Source organism: Vicugna pacos, chromosome 5 (genome assembly GCF_048564905.1).
Source record: "Vicugna pacos chromosome 5, VicPac4, whole genome shotgun sequence".
In the NCBI taxonomy this organism is placed as follows: domain Eukaryota; kingdom Metazoa; phylum Chordata; class Mammalia; order Artiodactyla; family Camelidae; genus Vicugna; species Vicugna pacos.
This window is the reverse complement of record NC_132991.1, coordinates 40114562-40134267: the sequence shown is the minus strand read 5'-3', so window position 1 is coordinate 40134267 and position 19706 is coordinate 40114562. Positions and strand designations below refer to the sequence as shown.

The 19706-nt window shown below is 35.3% G+C and overlaps 1 protein-coding gene across 1 annotated transcript in view; it reads left to right on the top strand.

Annotated features, from left to right (window-relative positions):
- The window catches only part of LOC102524652 (sodium channel protein type 1 subunit alpha), a 170019-nt gene that overhangs the window by 103541 nt on the left and 46772 nt on the right, over nucleotides 1-19706 (top strand). The window contains exons 5-15 of the mRNA XM_072961100.1: nucleotides 3197-3315; nucleotides 5399-5488; nucleotides 7015-7143; nucleotides 8857-8948; nucleotides 9836-10105; nucleotides 12974-13037; nucleotides 13591-13732; nucleotides 14219-14425; nucleotides 16025-16309; nucleotides 17282-17629; nucleotides 18904-19036. Of these exons, the coding sequence (XP_072817201.1) occupies nucleotides 3197-3315; nucleotides 5399-5488; nucleotides 7015-7143; nucleotides 8857-8948; nucleotides 9836-10105; nucleotides 12974-13037; nucleotides 13591-13732; nucleotides 14219-14425; nucleotides 16025-16309; nucleotides 17282-17629; nucleotides 18904-19036 (1879 nt within the window). The remainder of the gene's footprint in view (nucleotides 1-3196; nucleotides 3316-5398; nucleotides 5489-7014; nucleotides 7144-8856; nucleotides 8949-9835; nucleotides 10106-12973; nucleotides 13038-13590; nucleotides 13733-14218; nucleotides 14426-16024; nucleotides 16310-17281; nucleotides 17630-18903; nucleotides 19037-19706) is intronic.

The window sequence follows — 19706 nt, the reverse complement described above, 5'->3', positions numbered from 1 at the left end:
TTTGGTAACTATATGTGAAGAGGTAAGTGACAAGTCTGATCAATATCTAGTATATAAAGAGTTAACAGTCCTGCAGCTGTATCTTTAAAGTGATATTTTACATATAGAATCTCATTTCTAATTCAGTCAAAACGCTGTTTAAAATTTGCTCTGAGGCACAATATTATTCACATGTTAAAATGATTTCATGAATTTCCTATAGCCTTGAGCTATAAAAAAGAAGACTGTTTCAAGCTAGATAACTGCTGTATCTGCCTTTTCTCTTCCACCACCAATTTTGAACTTTTTCTTCTCTATTGAAGTGACTCAATGCAATAAAAATTATCCTGAGTAGTTACGTTAATGAAATTTTTATTGAACTAATAAAGGATGATAAGATACTTTAATAAGCCATCCAGTACATTCTTTTAAAAAGTCAACACTGAACTTGTACAATTAGAATGGCCAAGATGGTAAGTTTTACATATATTTAACCACAAAAAAAAAACCCAAACTGGGGGGAAAAGGTAAAAAATGGCACTCAGTTGAACAGCTCTTAAATCTTGATTTGCTTAAAGCTGCATAATATTTATTTATACAGTTTGAAGTTCAGCGACATCTTGCCTAGTCTTTTAAGTCTCTCCATTTTGACTACTTTCTTATCTGGGAAGTGAGGAGGGCAAATATCTGTATGTTTGAAACTTCTGGAGTTACTTGACAACTTTTAAGTAAACTGTTCCCTTCTGACTCTCTTCATCCTTCAGTACCACCAATACCATTATCTGGGGGAAACTTGTATTTGAGTCTTCAGGGGCAAGTGTCCTTTCATTAATCCTTAACTTTTATAAACTAAATGTCTGGCTTCTTACAGTTTGAGTCTTGTTTCTTTTTCCTAGTGGTCCTCAGGACAGAATTTCCTTCTCTCTTCCATACTTTCTTTTGGCCTCTGCAGCTTTGCCTTTTGCTTCATCACCCCCTTCTTCCATCTTTTCTACTTTATTCTTCCTTTATTACGTCTGCTCCTGGTTTGGGCTAGAGGGTGGCCACCCAGCCAGAGTCACAGGTGACCTCTTCTGCATGTGGTCCCATCTCCTCAGGAATTGCTGGATTATTATTCTTATCCACTGAGCTACAACCAGTACCATCTTCATTCCTCTCCCTCAAGCCCATGATTTAAGTCCCATATGGACTATAACTTGTAACTCCTTCTTCTATTCCAAAATTAGGTTTGTAATATTATTTGAAGTAAGGGAATTCTAATTTTTAAAATATATATTCTCCATTATGTTTTCACTGGCTTTCCTACTCCTAGCCCACAGTATTTCTGTCAGGCTTCACTCAGCATAATTTTGGGGAATATGCAGTAGGTTTGCAAAGTGGACCATATTCAGTCCTGAATGAGCTCACTCCGGTCTTTTGGTGTCCTTGCATGTGTGTACTCTCTGGGGCAAAGGCATTTCCATTGCACAAGTCTGTTCACATTTTATGATGATCTCACAGTGTCATTTAGGGACAGGAGCACTGAATGAATCAAAGAAGGGCACCAAGTATTATAGACACAGGTGATTGATGGCTCCTCCAATAAGCATAGGTGAAACTCTGCCCTCCTACAGATAAACCTGGTGATACAGTTCTCTCTGTATTCCGGACCACAGTCCTTAAGAGATGAAGGGGGAAAATACAGAATCAAAGTTAAATGCAGAGCAATGCTTCTCAGACTCTCTGTTGTGAAAGTGAGGTCCCTTTACAATGAAACTAATTTCCAGAAAATTGAAATGAAAAACAGACCCACAAAGTACACTCTCCTTTTTTTTTTTTAATTAACACATTCAACAGATTTAAAATTAGTTTGCCAAATTGTCTTACAAGGTTCTAAACACTTGCTCTCAATGTCTTGTCACAGACAAGGAACAAACTGGAGACCAGCACTGGCTGGAAGAGCATTTTCACAGCCCTGATTTGGGGCACTTCTGCACATACCAGCCAGGAAGCGCTGTTTTCAAACAGCATCTCAGTAAATGTTTTGGAGAAACATTTAGAAAACCCTGAAGGTAGAGGGGAAAAGAAATGAGAAATCTGTGAATGATCTGAAGACTAAATAGAGAGAATAAATCCTTGTCAAAGAGTCTTCGTAGAAAGTTAAACATGTGGTTAATGCTTGCTATGTCCTAATGTGACCTATAGAGATATTCATCCTAAGGCAGAAAGAATAGAATTTTTGAAGAATGGGTGAATTTAAATGTAAAAGATTTGAAGTTCCCTTTCCAGGATATGTTCTTCATAGAGAAATAGGCTTCCTCTCCCTACCTCCTGGCTATCTGAATATATATAAAAGTCCTAGGAAGAAGAGAGTCAAAATCCTTGATACAGGATTGTATGTGGCTGGTTTGTTTTTTTGGTGGTGGTAAGTGTGGTTGTTATTTTTATTGTTGTTTTTGTCTACACACTGCTAATTGTGCTCAAGTATGTCTAATTTTTGGAATGCTAATTCTATTCACATTCATGGATCCTAGATGCTGCAGAGGCTTTGAGCTTTGCCTCTGTGCTAAGAAAACACTACATAAAATAGGCAGTCAATTAGGATTAGAATTCAGTGTGTCAGCTAACTCAGAAATCCCAATACAGAATTTAGCACTCCTGGTCAACGGATACTCTTGAGGGAGGTTGGCCTCCAGAAATCAATTATTGGATTATATCCATCTAACACAAGGGTTTGTTTGATGGTGGCTGTTTTTATTTCCTATTACAAATAGAGTGATAATGTTCATTTTATAAGCAGAAATGATAAAAGAATATTTAAAAAATAGTATTGTTGTATTGAATGATTTTGCAATCCACAGCATTAATTTTCAAGATATTTGGGAAAGCTAAAATGGCTATGAAAAAAATACGGTGTCCTAAGATTTGTAGAACAAAATGAAATGTGTACCCATTTAAGACTTTCATTTAACTGAGATATTTAAAATATCAAGAAAATTAAGGAGTTCTCTTGCCTAATTGTCTTACGTATGGTAAAATTATAGGTAAGTATCTGGTCAAAGGTAAGTGATACCATTGGGTATTCTCTCCAGTTGAGAAGAGATCCAGTGAACTCCTCACGGTGCACATCAAAAGTTGTAACATTGAAATAATTCATTGTGACAAATAACAGAAGGTGGGCAGTAGAGTCTAAATGCTTTATACTTTTATACTTCTATGTTGTGTTCCTATCTTACAGACTTTTATAGTATTGAATAAAGGGAAGGCCATCTTCCGGTTCAGTGCCACCTCTGCCCTGTACATTTTAACTCCCTTCAATCCTCTTAGGAAAATAGCTATTAAGATTTTGGTACATTCATATCCTTTTCAAGTGATCAACATTAACTATTTGTATATAATGTATAAGTGCTTTGTAGCTAAATATAACATTAAGTTGGGAAATGTCAGTATTCTGTGGTTTTATCACTCTCATGTTGTATTTTCTTTTGTCACATAAGCCTTCATCTTAAAATTTATTAGTCACGTAGATGTCATTGAAACTTGCAGTCTTTAACATTATATATGCTATATATATATCTTTCATATATCAAAGTCTTTAACATTATATATCTTTCTAAAAATACTTATATGTATCAAGTCCTACAAAATCTAGTGTAAAATAGCTGTATTTATTTTTATAATATTGTACAAAGTTTGTGATTATCTAGAATTTGCAGTGAATAATGATATAATAACAAAAACAAAACTATATCCAGAGCTAAGTATAGACATATCTATAATATAAAGCATTTTAGTGTACCTTAGAATAAACCTTCAAGCATATTTTCCACAGGAGACTGTCAGGGGGCTCTGGCCAATATTTAGCTAGTTTTTGAACTTACCTAATGAAGTCTGTGAAGGAAGTACTGGACTATTGGCTGAATTTCAAATTTAAGTCATTGAATTGTGACTCAGCCGTGCAAAACTGATGGCTTAGGAAAGACTCTGGAAGTTAATAAAAGAAGCTGAGATTGTATTTCCGAATAGTCTTTGGGGATTTGGCTTCGTAATTCTTATTGGTGTTAAAAAAAAAAAAAGGACTCTGCAGCTAAATTCATCTGTTCATTTTCACTGGCAAAACATTCACTTCTGATTGGGTCTCATTTGATGGCTTTGGGAATAGTAAATAGAGAAGTACTGTTGGAATTATCATGAATCTATGCTATCTGATTTTTAAAAAAAAGATTCTAAAACTTAAGAAGCCATTCTATTATTAAGCTGATAGCTAGAGATTCCCTAGTGGTATAAATATGTTATTATTAAAGTTCAAAGATTCGAGACATAAAACTCATACATTTGGGATTTTTACGTTATGGAGTTTTCCTTATCTGAGTTTGTGTTCCTAGTGCCATCATGTGGTCATTTGATGAAAACTTTCTGTTTCACTATGGAAAATTTTTGCTTTGGCAGTAAACTGTAGTGGAAAGAATATTGGATGTGAAAGCAGGAAACCTGTGTTTTAGTCCTCAGCCAGGTTATCTAATTTCTCTAGATCTTAGGCCTTATTTTTCTGATTTCTAAAATACAGGGATGAAACTAGTTTTTCAAGCTCCCTCTTAGCTCCATAATTTTGTTATGTCAGTCATTTGTTTAGGCAAACACTTAGATCAGATCTGCTAACATGCAGACCGTTCCAAGTAATTCACACGTGTTAACCCATTTAATCAGTACTGCAAACTGATGAGCTCTACACTTGTTAGCTCCACTTCATAAAAGTCAGTGTACACACGAGAATGTTCAGTGGCACAGAGGCTGAGTGACTTGCCCAAGCACTTTTATGTTGCTAAGATCACTCTTATGTTGAATTTTAATTACATTCACCTCACGTTAAGTCATGGCCTTGAAGAATACTCACTTTTAATCTTATCCAATGCTGCTACACATGTACAAACTCAGTTAAAATAGAGCAACCTGGCACCTAACACCATGCAGTAATTTACATAATTTTTAAGATGTATTGAGTAATACTGTATCGCATGTATTTAAGAAATTACAGTGCTATAGGGATGTGCCTTCCTCAACAGTTTACTATTTTAATCACCTGAATTAGTTCATGTCAGTGCTCTCTGCTTAAAAACTGCAACTCACAGAGTACCCACAGTTTCCCCACTAACATGCTCTGGGATGGAAAGAGACTGATTTAATAATGGTAGCAAAAGCCACACTTTATACTTACAGAAAGCTTTCTCATACATTATCTCTCTTAATCTATACAACTGCTCTGTGAGGGTGATGTTATTACCCACACTTTACAGATGACAAAACTGAAATTTAAAGAGACTTGCTGACAGTGTATTTGTCACTGAGTCTTGACTAATCTGCAGTTTGAGCTTCTCAGTGTTGATTTTATATAATACATGGATTTGGGTTTTCTTTTGTATGTTCCTTAACAATAACCTACATTATTCAGCATGCTAATTATGTGCACTATTTTGACGAACTGTGTGTTTATGACAATGAGTAATCCTCCTGACTGGACAAAGAATGTAGAGTAAGTTCAACCTATGTTTGAAACCACATACGTGAGTATGTATTTGTGTGTGTGTGTGTGTGTGTGTGTGTGTGTGTTTAGATATATAGACATATATATTTGTATCTATCTATACATATAATATATGTAGTTAAGATTTAATATCTCTCCTTCACCTGTACTTGCTGGTTACCAGAAGCCCATCATTCATGGACACTCATCACTTTTCCTTTAGGATCTGCAGTGGCCAAAGCAAATGTGATCAAAGTAATTGCAGAAAGGAGCCAATATGGTAAACCTTGGTTCCAGATAATTCCCAGATGAATTCAGTGAGTCTCACACACACCGTGCAAAGATAATGTTGAGCCTCACAGAGCTTTCACTTCCATCAGGCACATTCACTCGATGTCAGGCCTATATCATTTTCAAATGTGGTCACCAAACAATGCGGGGAAAAAATCCCCAAATTTGAGATTTTCAAACTTGAAAATTCAATAGACTGAGGACTAAGCTAACTGAAATGAAAGCTGGGATACCATTTTCAGAAACCAGATGCATTGCTCCTTGTGTTGATGGGTGTTGCTCTGGGACAGCTTTGAGGGCAGAGAGGCCAGACCTGTGATAAGTGTTGCTGGGGCCGTTCACAGTGATCACTGTTGCCCTGTGGCTGCTGAGCCTTAAAACAACAACCACGGGGGTATTCCCAAGTGCTTTTTCCCTTCTTGGACACTTCTAGGTCAGAGCCAATCAAAAAAGAGATAAAGATTCCGAAGGAAATAAAAAATTTATATACAAAGGATTTCTAAAGTATTAAAGCTAACATGTGAGACCCACGGGTATTCAGTCGCCCTCGTTTCTGTGATTTCATCCTCTAAGGAGATTAAAACTTTGGAAACATCAAAGTTTCTACTTGGAAATATTTAATTTCTACTCCTGTAAGCTGAGTAGAAGATTTAAATTTTGGAAACATCTCAGTTTCCAATCTAAGTCTCAATATTTTATTCTAAATTAAATTTTCACCTCTTATGACCCTAGAATCATCCACTTTGATAGTAACAAGTCTTTTTCCAAGCAAGTTAACCTATCTTATCTTGAAGAAAGAAAAAAACTTAAGACTGATTAATTTGTCAGTGTTCCCTCACTCAAAACACAGGCTTGAAGTTGAGTTTTTTAATTTTCTAAAGGAAAATCATTTTATGCTTCTGCAGTATTATTGATTGGCTACTCCATCGTGTAAATGTCCTGGGTAATTCTCCAGAGGCTCTATTCATTTATGTCAATAGCAAGACATTTCAGACAGTAGCTCGATAGACTTGATGTAGTATGTATTTCTCACTCTGCTATTAGGACACTTTAAAAACAACTCTTTGTGTGTTAGGGAGTTGAATTTAAATTTAGGGCTATGTTTCACTTCCATGAAAATAGTGTTAACCTGCTTAGATTCCTTGTTAAATATTCGTCCATTCCACTAACAGAGTGACAAGAAATTGATGTGCTGTTGAAGAAAATGATTAGTATGTCTACTCTTTTTGGACACTTGTCTCCAGGTACACCTTCACAGGAATATATACTTTTGAATCACTTATAAAAATTATTGCAAGGGGCTTCTGTTTAGAAGATTTTACTTTCCTTCGGGACCCATGGAACTGGCTCGACTTCACTGTCATTACATTTGCGTAAGTGCCTTTTTTGAAAGCTTCAAAAGAGAATAGAGTTTGGCTTCTATAAGGGCCCGTGCTTTTAAAGAATAAGCTTGCTTCAACCATAGATATTTTGGTGTGACTTACATATTTAAGCTCCGGATTTTGATTTAGCGTAACAGAGGTCAAAGTGGCATTTCACTTTGGCATTAAGGCTTTGCAGTAATTGAAATTACAATTTTCACATGTAGCAAACATCTGTCAGCAAATTTCACATGCTGCTTTTTCAACAAATGGGTGCGCGTGCACATGCACACACACACACACACCCCCAATATGAAAGCACAAATGTATTCATAATACATCTGTGAAAATGGCTATTTAAAATTACAGCCACAAACAATTCTGCTGGCCCTACAAATTTCTGTTGACCTTACACATATTGTGCACTCTCCCCAGGTTCTTTGGTAGAATAATAGAAAATAAACATCAAAACATTGTAACAAATCAAACTAATAGGAAAAATAAGGTACTTAGTATGTTATGTATTTAGTATTAAACTTATTTCATCAGCAAATTGATTTTTAAGACTTATAAACACTCTCTCTGCCTCTTCCTATTTCTCAGATGATTCTTTTCCTTTCTTTCCCTCTTTCCCTTTGTGATATTCTTGATCTCTTTCTTTACTCTCAACATAAACCTTTTATCCTTACCTCCTATCCAGATACAATCAGTACTATGCACAATTTCTGCAGTTCAGGGGTTTTTCTTTTTTTTCTAGTGATAGACTTCCTTAAGGAAGAAGAGACTCAGAAAAGTAATAGAAGGCCGCCCAGGAGTAGGTGAAATTAGAGTGTGGAGGAAGGCGGACCAGTAGCATCACCCTCATCCTGTAGGAGTTGACCTTCTTGGCCTCTGACAGGTGTCAGGAGGCAGGTGGATGGGTGGAGGAGAAATGGCACGGATATTCTCAGGGCTATGATGCTGCCTGTCTCGTCTTAATTCCATATCTAGTCAGGATAAGCCAATGCCTCACCATTCCCTCTGGCCACAGCTCAAAAGAAGGCATACTGGGACTGCTGTTTCTTGAGAATAAAATAGCTGTAACAGCAGGAGCCAGCATTGGGCCCCCATAAAATATTGCTCTGAATTTGCCCAACTTTCTCTTAATGGTTACACTAGCAAAACCTGACCACATACAGATAGGCGATCAGGCAATCTGTCTAAATTTCTCTTGGATGGTTTCATGCATTTTTTAAAAATTGAAACCCTGAAACAATAACCAAGAATTATTTTCATTTTACTTAATTCTCCCAAATTACATGCGATATTGATTGTATTGCTTTCTGAAATGGCAACAGGATTGTATACCTTATGAAGTTTCCATCTAGTGAATGGCCTTAAATTATGTAAGTAAAGAAAACCACAGTGATAGACCCTGATTTCTAAATTGTCACTTACAATATTATCATTCAGAATCACCAAGGAGGTCTTGATAAAAGATCCAGGCAAGTAATATAAATCCTGCTTAAATCTGGAATAACTCTGATTTAATTCTACAGGTATGTAACAGAATTTGTAAGCCTAGGCAGTTTTTCAGCTCTTCGCACTTTCAGAGTCTTGAGAGCTTTGAAAACTATTTCTGTAATTCCAGGTAAGATGTGATCAGTGTAAAGCATAGGCTCCTTGTGCCTGCAGCTCTTTCTTTGTATCCTGTTATTGTGTTTGTGTGTGAACTCCCCATTACAGATATGTGACAGAGTTTGTGGACCTGGGCAATGTCTCTGCATTGAGAACATTCAGAGTTCTCCGAGCACTGAAAACCATTTCAGTCATTCCAGGTGAGAGCCAGGTTAAACACTGAGGCTCATCCATCATGTTTTTTCAGCAGCAGTCTCTTTGCTTGACACTCAGCATCACAGAAAATCGGGGATCATAATCATTAAAATCATCACCATCATAATCATTAAAATTGGGTGTTATTCAGAAAATGACTCTTATTATCTGAACATAAATTTTTATGTTTTCACATTTTTCATCAGCCTTGGAGTTTAACGATTTCCTGCGTGAGACTCTGTAATACAGTCTGTGTGCTTTGCACTTAAGAGATGTCCTGGGTTTTTTGTTCCTTATCATTTGTACTAAGGATTTGTTCCCTATTGTAATTTTTTGTTCATTTTAGGCATTGATGAGTATGTATATACAATGCAAATTTTAATATTGGTTAAAAAGACAGGGAAAAGATAATAAGGAGTAGCAAGGGTCTGCATGGAGCGTTTATTATCTTAAAGTACAATGTACTCCAAACCAACACTAATTTTATACCAAAATCCTTCATACTTATAAGTAGGAATTTTTAAATATTTTCATTCAAGTGATTTGTTATAAAAGTGACAACTGACCGTAATGAAAGTGTGGGGCAAGTTTCATTAGCAAGAAGGAGAAATATGAGACCTGTTCCTTAATACAGGCTTTGTGAAGGCCATGACCTTCCAGCTATTTTCTCCCAACCTGATGGGATAAAGATCTTCACTTCATTGTTTGGATCATAACATTTCCATGGTTTACTTCCGTAAGCACTTAGCCTTCCATGAAGTGTTGCTCTCCCACTAGCAGTGCAGTCATTTTAAGGCATATGCATGGACCCTGTGTTTTCAAGATATTTGTGTAATGCTCTTGTTGTTTCAGATGTTCTGTGTCTCCAGAGTAATAACCTTCTTTCTTTCAGGCCTGAAGACCATCGTGGGGGCCCTGATCCAGTCAGTGAAGAAGCTCTCGGATGTCATGATCCTGACTGTGTTCTGTCTGAGCGTGTTTGCTCTGATAGGGCTGCAGCTCTTCATGGGCAACCTGCGGAATAAGTGTGTACAGTGGCCTCCCACCAATGCTTCCCTGGAGGAACATAGTGTAGAGAAGAATGTAACTATGAATTACAATGGCACGCTTGTAAACGAAACGTTCATTGAGTTTGACTGGAAGTCATACATTCAAGATTCAAGTAAGAATTTACTGTTAATATAGATTTATTTGTTTCATTGTGGATCTGCTTACCATCTAGGTATGGAAAAAAATTTTTTTAATGATTTAATAACAAGTGGTGATCTCTTCATCACCTGTAATGGTTTGCATATACACTTAATTATTTTATCTATAACTATTCTAATTACGATTCTTAAATGCCATTTTCTGTTGCATCATCATACGGGAGGCTGAAAAATTCAGCTAGAAAGAAATTTTCTTAGGATATTGAGTTTCTGTAAATTCTTTTCATGGTGATTGAGACAATCAAATGACATAAAATATTTGAAAGTACTTTATAAAGTATTATGCAAATGTAACCCATTAAACACTAGTTGCAGAATGTGTTTTATGTACCAGAAACTGCACAGGATGCTAGGAAACTAATGGTCATGGCACACAGTTTCAGGTGCTTATAGTTTAATAGGTTATGTTGATTGTTTTTTATGGAAATTAAGTGAGACCCAAAGATAAACATTATTCTTCTATTTGTGGAATAAGAATTGAAAGTAGTATTACATCAAGAGAAGGAAATTAGAGTCACTTAAGCTTTAGGAAAGAGAAATAAAAAATGTTATAGATCTGTGAAGTTATGAGAATCACTTTATCTTTACAAGAGTTTAGATGAAATCAATCAGACGTTTAAGTAGTCTATTCTAGAAGAATGAAAAAATAATTGGCCTAATACCTCTTCTTTTTTTAAAGTGACAATAAAAGTAAGTAAAAATTTCTCTCTCTATTATATAATTTTAGTATTTGCTAGTAGCAATATTCGGAAAGCAGAGAGAGAGTTAGAACATGATTCAAGGGGAAAGGGAACGTCCTTTTAAAGAAAAATGTTAAATATGTAAGACAGACTCTAGATGTGCTTAAATATAGCTATATATTATTTCGAGGGGATGAGTAATACTCAGGAAAAAGTCAAAGGAGAGAGAAAACCTTAGTGACTGGTTATGTGGAACAAGTAGAATTAGTCATTAAGGTTACTGATGGTTTGATAATTCTTAAAGTAATGATAGAATCATAAAAGAACTACTCAGTGTCTTTTTATAGTTGTACCTTGGTTGATACAGATGAACTCTTCCATGATGTTAGTGGCATACCAACACATAATTTGCAAATAGTTAATTGCTAGATTAAGAAAAATGCCTTATTAAGAAAAATACATGTCAGAGAAATACATATAATGTCCTTTATTCACTTCATATGATGCCTGTAAGTCACTGCTGTCGCCAACTCCCTGAAATCTGTTTATTTATTTTGTATCTAAGATCAAGAAACTATTATGAGGATGTCATAGGATTTCTTCACTCTAGGGAAAATTTATTGGACTCCAAAGTAAAAGAAATCAAGAATATCTGAGGCTATTTTCAGCTCTAAAAATCTGTTAGCATTTTCCCTAACAATATTCCATTTGTTTAAAAAAGATTATTTTCAACTAAATGCAAATATATAAATAAAATGGTTCATCTTTGAAAGTAATAGAAAATTAAAATGATTAAAATTAAAGATAAACATTATGACAGAAAGTTACATTTTCTTCAGATTAAACTTCTAGATGACTGGATTTAATGGACAAAACTTTACTTAGCAATAGTTTGTATCAAAAATTTATCCAGAAATTATCACATTCCTTTCACATTGTTTAATTTTAATTAAAACTTAAGAAATCAAGTGATTTAAAATCAATAAAAAATGTTAAAAAAAAACTTAAGAAATCGTATCTTAGTCTTCCTGTGTTCAAAGAAATAAAGACATTGAAAATTAAAATGATATTTACCATCAGATATTTTTGTATCTCTTACAGAACTATGTATGCATAGAATAAATTTCTCAGAAAATTTAGCATCTAGAAAATATTTCTTCTTACAAAATCCAAAATTGTCCTTTTTAATGATTCTTTAATTCATGTGTTTCTCTTTTTGTCATCCTTTTTACTTATTTATTCAGTAAACTTTATTGAAAGGTTACTAGGTTCCAAACACTAGAATATGGAAATAATTAATATTTAAACTTTTTTTCAAGGAGGAACAGTATTTGTAAACAAATAATTATAAGACGGTGAATATAATAATAATGGAAGTATATACATGTTACTGGTAGCACAGTAAGAAGACTTCTTAATTAGGCCAGTCTTTAGTGGGAAGAAAGAAGAAAATATCAAAGACTGATTCATGGAAGAAGTAGCACTTTAACAGGATCTTGAAAGAATCTAAGGAATTTGCCAGAGACAGAAAACTTTGAGATAGTGTAATCTTTGCCTATAGTAATTATTTTAGTTTTAGTATTTAAGATCATTTTTTATTTCATTTATTTTAGTAGTTGACATGATTTATGCATCCTTTACTATAAGCTGCCTATGATATATCCTATAAGTTGGTAGGATGTAAATTATAATTAATTATTAATCACTTACAAAGTGTTACAAAATACAGAAGACTGTTCAAAAAAGATAAAATCCCTTTATTTTGAAACATGTGGCTGCTTTGAGAAACCAAAGAAAAAATCCCTGTCGTTCTTATCTATTTTTACAGAATGCAATTTTTATTTTTCATGAGGGTGGTGGAAAAACATTGATACCTTTTAAAATATTATGTTAGTACCTGTGATTATCATTAATTTTACAATCATAAAGAACAAATGCATTGAACTATTAAGTAAGTATCCAAATCTTTTAATATAATAGCTAGGGATTTGGAAAGAGAAGGGGCAAATACCTGTGTCTTTGCATGAATTATATAATGTATTTAAAATTATTCACTGAACCCTAAAACCAGGGCCTGATCTTATTCTCATTTTGCAATATAATGTAGATGTTTGTCATATGACCTTTTTTTTTCCTAAACAGGATATCATTATTTTCTGGAGGGTTTTTCAGATGCACTTCTATGTGGAAATAGCTCTGATGCAGGGTAAGCGTCTGATCCAATAATTTGTATGTGTTTGTGTGCATGTGTGTGTGTGTTTATAAACACACGCACATGTATTTTCTCTCTTTTTTGTAGAAACTGACCGATAACAGCCAACTAACTGTGTTCATACTAATTTTCTATAATTAAGGTTATTTATAAGGTGATGGATTATTTAAATATTAGACAAGCTTTCTCTTTTCATAAAACAAGAAGCCCTAATGTCGTTTCCCTTAGATGGGTACATAGGAGCTATGGGTCAACTCTGGAGTGTCCCTAGTAGGGAAAATGAACTAGAGATATGTTCACACACTAATTATCAAAGAAAATAGTTTTGTAAAATATTAGAAATGTTATGTAATATTTTAATGATGACATCAAGTGGCTAGTAAAATTATATTAAATCAAAAGTTGGGAAATGTATCAATTATTGATTATACTTCTATCCTTTGAAATAGTGAATCTTCCTAGCTAGATAATATTATAACTATAGCATGCTACCAGAATAAATAGACAGCAGAACTTCTTGTAATACTTCCTTTTGCCCCATTTACAGCCAATGTCCAGAAGGCTACATGTGTGTGAAAGCTGGTAGAAATCCCAATTATGGCTACACAAGCTTCGATACCTTCAGTTGGGCTTTTTTGTCTCTGTTTCGACTCATGACTCAGGACTTCTGGGAAAATCTTTACCAATTGGTGAGAACCTGAAGAGACACATATTGCGTTTAATTGGAAGTATATAAGAAAACTAACTTTCTTATATACTTTCAAACAGAAGGCATGTCTTCCCCTCAACTCCATTTACTCCCTCAAGTATTAGCATTCAGGTGACAGGTGATAAAAATGAATAAAGCAGATGTAAAACGATGATTTTGGTCTCTTCCTTGACTTTATTCAAAGGCTCAGCAAGTTGATGGAGATCTCCATGGTATTTTATTTGACTCTGTTCTATTCCTGGTAAATCCAAGAATTCCCTCCTACAGATCAGAATGTGAATGCATGAGTTAGGGGAGAAGGAAGAGGATGAGGTTAAAGAAAGACAGTCAACGAGGTAGAAGGGGATGTGACTATCATAATTATTATTTACATCAGAGTCCTATAAGATACACAGTAAGGTGACAGTTGAAGCCACCAGTTAGTGAAATAATATTGGAAAAAAAATTCTGATGTTCTTGTTTTCAGACATTACGTGCTGCTGGGAAAACATACATGATATTTTTTGTGCTGGTCATTTTCTTGGGCTCATTCTATCTAATAAATTTGATCCTGGCTGTGGTGGCCATGGCCTATGAGGAACAGAATCAGGCCACCTTGGAAGAGGCAGAACAGAAAGAGGCTGAATTTCAGCAGATGCTCGAACAGCTGAAAAAGCAACAGGAGGCAGCTCAGGTAAATTCACCAAATCAGCTCAGATAAATTCACAAAATCAAATACGTTCTGTTTCGCGGTATGAGCCTTTTATATTGTTTAGGTGGTTACTAAAATACTGGAGAGAAAGTGAGAGATAATTGTACTTAAGAAAAGCTGGTAACATGGGAGATTAGTAAAGATTTCTACATTTTGATCATCTATAGATCATTTAGTTTAATTATTCTGATTTTTACAATATTCACCCCAAGAGAACTTGCTTATGCTATTTTAATCATCTTAAAATTTTTAGAATATAAAGGACAGTGTGATTTTTAGGATCTTCTTAGTGAGAAGCTTTTCCTGAAGGAGTATACTGGCATTAGGAGAAAATCCCAAGAAATCATATTTTCTTAGGAAAAATGTATTGGTTATTATATGAAAGGTGTTCATCTGGTTCATAGAAGATTGTCTATTACTTTCTTTTTAAAAATTTTTTATTGACGTACAGTCAGTTACAATGTGTCAATTTCTGGTGTAGAGCACAATGTGCCAGTCATGCATATACATACATATTTGTTTACATATTCTATTACTTCCTTTAACCAAAAATATATTGCCTTTTAATGTGGTTGCTTAATTGCCTTTCTTACATACATAAGGAAGTGATCACATAGTGTAATGTTCTCTGATATAGCAGTATCCAGTATATGAAAGTCATCAGTTTTATGGAGATCAGGTAACCTAAGAGTTATTTGTTCTTGTAGTGTGTTAACACTCACCATACAATTCTCACTCGTTCTATTTAGCGTCAAAACTCGTTGTCTTTACTATAGAAGAAAGTTGTTTGGGGAATATTAATTTATTTGCAAGTGTATTGAGGGTACTCTTGGAACAGTGATAATAATCCAGAAGTGCCAACCTAGTGCTAGTATGAGTTGCAATCAAAAAGCATTGTTTTCATTCCATGACCACATGGCCAGGAGGAACCAGTGTTGACTTGAAGAAGTGGGGGATGGTATTTGGAGAACTGAATGTCTTGTCTTGCTTAGTGGAAACTATTGACCCTCCCTTTTCCAGTCTTCTGGAGAGAGCATTGTGGAGGGCTGAGGAAGAGATTTTATCACCTTCCATAAATTTGAATGATGATATTTTGCAGGTATTGGACAACCCAGTTTCAATAACTGGAAAGAGGCCCTTAGCTCTTTATCTCAGTCCTCCTATCTTTGGATACGACCCCAAAGTAACTCCTCAGTTTTTCTTTCATGCTCCAGTTTCTTTTTCAATGAAAAACAAGGCAATGCTAATTAAATACCAATTTTTAGAGTAAATCAAATCCTCCTAAGTACTATCAATCTATGCTCTTGTTGATGTCTGATTGATCCTTTTGAATATGCAGTTTGCCAAGCATAATACAAACATAATAAATGTTAGCACAGAGAAAACTAAATTAACTCTAAAAGCCTTTATTAGGTGGAAAGGAAAAAAAAATCCCTCTTCTACTTAAAGTTTCTTCTGTGTAAGATTGGCTGGAGTCAGCTAAATGTATTTGTTAAATGCCGTGCAAATACTTTGGCTATTTCTTTTTTTTAAAGGTAGTCTTCTCTGGTGCCATGCTAAAACCATGTCTCCCCCATGTAGCAGGCAGCAGTTGTAACTGCCTCAGAGCATTCCAGAGAACCTAGCGCAGCAGGCGGGCTCTCAGACAGCTCATCTGAAGCCTCCAAATTGAGTTCCAAGAGTGCTAAGGAAAGACGAAATCGGAGAAAGAAAAGAAAACAGAAGGAGCAGTCGGGTGGAGAAGAGAAGGATGATGATGAATTCCATAAATCTGAATCTGAAGACAGCATCCGGAGGAAAGGGTTTCGCTTCTCCATCGAAGGGAATCGGTTGACATATGAAAAGAGGTACTCCTCCCCACACCAGGTATGGCGCTGCTGAGTTGAATGATGCGTGGATGAAAATTAGAACACGAAGAAAGGGAGAGAATTAAACACAACTTGTGAATTTTTATCACCTGACTTGACTGCCAAGTTTATGATACTTAAACTGATCCTTTCTGCCCATAGTTATGAGAACATTTTACTCTACATGTATGTAATCTACAGCTTGGTATAGTTGAGATAACACTAGTTTGCAAGTCAGGAGACCTGGATTCTCACCTGACACTGTCTGCTGGTATTTACTGTAACTAACAACGTTTCATCTTTCTGGTCCACAGCCTTTTTAACAAGAAAAAAATATATGGATATGGGGCTAACTGATCAGTAATATCTTTTGGGTTATTTTATGTTATTTATGTTTTCTACCCCTGACTTCTTTATAAACCATTATGCATGCTTCCAAAAATGTTAGTCGTGGTATCCTTTGTCTAAAAGCACATCACTCTGAATTTCAGGTTTAACTTCAATTTCAACAGCGTGGTGCCTTATAGATAAAACAGGAATAATAATTAATTTAAAATGATTTTAGAAAGATGGACTGAAACAATTTGTGAAAAGTGTTGAAATTTCTTGAAGGGAAAGAGCAGACAGAAATCTGCGCTTGTTAAGGTCGTGCTGCCGGTGTTTATCGAGTGTTTACAATATCTCTAGTAAGGTACTAAAGATGTTAGCTTTTGAACTTGAAAAATGGTGGTTCGGGGTTTTGTTTTTCAACGTCTTTAAGTTGAAATCTATCTCCCCAGTCACTAATCTCAAGGGCTAGAAACCTTCTCCTTTAAAACTAGTCTAATTTAATCTGGATGCACATAAAACGAGAATGTTTAAAGGGGTGAGTCACATTCTGTTTTGAATGCCGAAATCTCCTTCAACTTAGTCTTGCAAAAATAAAAGCACATTGCCAATGGCCATATTAATAGGATTTTATTTCTTTATGTTTTTGGTTTCAAACTTTTAGTCTTTGTTGAGCATCCGTGGCTCCTTATTTTCTCCAAGACGAAACAGCCGAACAAGCCTATTCAGCTTCAGAGGGCGGGCAAAGGATGTGGGCTCAGAGAATGACTTTGCCGATGATGAGCACAGCACCTTTGAGGACAACGAGAGCCGCAGAGACTCCTTGTTTGTGCCCAGACGACACGGAGAGCGACGCAACAGCAACCTAAGCCAGACCAGTAGGTCGTCCCGGATGCTGGCCGTGCTTCCAGCGAATGGGAAGATGCACAGCACTGTGGACTGCAACGGTGTGGTTTCCTTGGTTGGTGGACCTTCAGTGCCTACGTCGCCTGTTGGACAGCTTCTGCCAGAGGTGATAATAGATAAGCCAGCTACTGATGACAATGTAAGGAAGTTTTAAATAGTTCAGGCATGGCTGGCCCATTATTGTTGCAACCAGCCAGTGTTTCTACAGAATGGAACCCCTTGAGAATGACTCCTGGTTGGTCAGGCTGTGAATGCACCTGCATCTTGTAATATCTTTAATAGACTAACCAACTAAAACAACGCCTCAACACTCTCTTGCATATCACCTGAATGCCTTTACTTATTAAACATGCTAAGGATAAATTAGAGACAATAATAAGTGGCTGCCTCCAGTTGGAGGATTTGCTATATACCCATGCTGAACTAAGATACAGGACATTCTCCAAAGCCCTGATATAAGAGTAAATGAGTGCTTCCTATGTTTAAGTGTAAAGGGTGTATAATAAATCTTTCCAACAGATTCTTCAATATAGCTCTGCTTTAGTTTAGAAGATTTTCAAGAACACTGTGCCTATATAGATAGCTTCTTTATTATCTTAAAATTTCTAGTACTCATATCTGTCTTATTACAAAAAATGCTGATATAGGTCTTATCAAAACTAATCTAAATGAAGATACACAAATCAATTATTAATACAGACAGATAAAAGAATTGCCTGTGTGCAAAGGTATGTTATGTGTTTGTGAATGTATACCTAGATGAGGAATTTCTTAAACACATGCTGCCTCTGATGAGACTTGGAAATATATCAGCATGATGAGGCATGACTAAGTCAGAATTAGATGACTTATTGCTTTGGTACCCTGGATGAAACTGTTGTCCATGCAGCATGTGTTGTCTTTTTGTAACATACAGTCTGTGTTGTCAGTGACCATCTATGTCTTGTGTCCAGAAAATGAGATGGCAGCTACATGTGTTATAATTATTTGTATAATTTTTTAAATAAAGGGCTACCTTCTCAAAATAAAATGCCTTGGTCACTTAGATGACTTTTCAAGTTATTCATTTTTACTATTAGTGTATAATTGTTAAAATATGTCTCTCAAGAGATTTATCAACTATATCCAAATTATATTATGTCTCAGAAAATTAAGTATTCAGTGAAAAATATCCCTCAGTTTTTGCTGTATGAGTAAATGGTTAACAGTTTGGACATTCCAGGTTAATGATACAATAAGTCAGCAAAAATATCTGCCATCACAAATTAAATATGAACGTGCATGATGCATGCGTCTCATGAAATTCATTGTGTCACATTGGTTGTTTGCTTATCATACTGCTCAAGTTAATCCTTTAATATATTAGCATTTTCTTTATAGGGAACAACCACCGAAACTGAAATGAGAAAGAGAAGGTCAAGTTCGTTTCATGTTTCCATGGACTTTCTAGAAGATCCTTCCCAAAGGCAAAGAGCAATGAGTATAGCCAGCATTTTAACAAATACAGTAGAAGGTTTGTAACAAATTTCTTGTCCATCTCAGTTATTTTCACTGAACTTACATTGTCTCATTTGAAACAAATGTCTCTGTGGGTTAGAAGGAGTATATTGTAAAGAGAATATGATAGGTTTTTTAGAGTTACTTGTTATACCTACCCCTATAGTCTAGAAGCTTTAAAAAAGTTACTTCAACTCTGAAATACTGGAATGCTAAAGAATGCATCCTTTGTGTGGCAGAGTTCCTTGGAAATGCAGAATAAATTGTTTTGTTAGGGGTTTCGAATCCCATTATTCATAGTGCCCCTCTCTTCTGTTCCACTTAGATTAGGATTTCTCTTTATTTTAGGGAAACAAATTTTTTTTATTGAAGTATAATTGATACACAACACAGTATTAATTTCAGGTATACAACATAATGATTCATCAACATTTGTATACTTTGCAAAATGATTACCACAGTCAGTCTGGTTATCATCTGTCACCATATGGAATTACAATTTGTGTGTGTGTGATGACAACTTTTAAGATTTACTTCCTTAATAACTTTCAAATCTGCAATACAACATTACTGACAATAGTCCCTATGCTGTACATTCTATCTCCATGACTTTATTTTATAACTAGAAATTTGTATCTCTTGATCTCCTCCACCCATTTTGCCCACTTCCCAACACCACTTCCCTC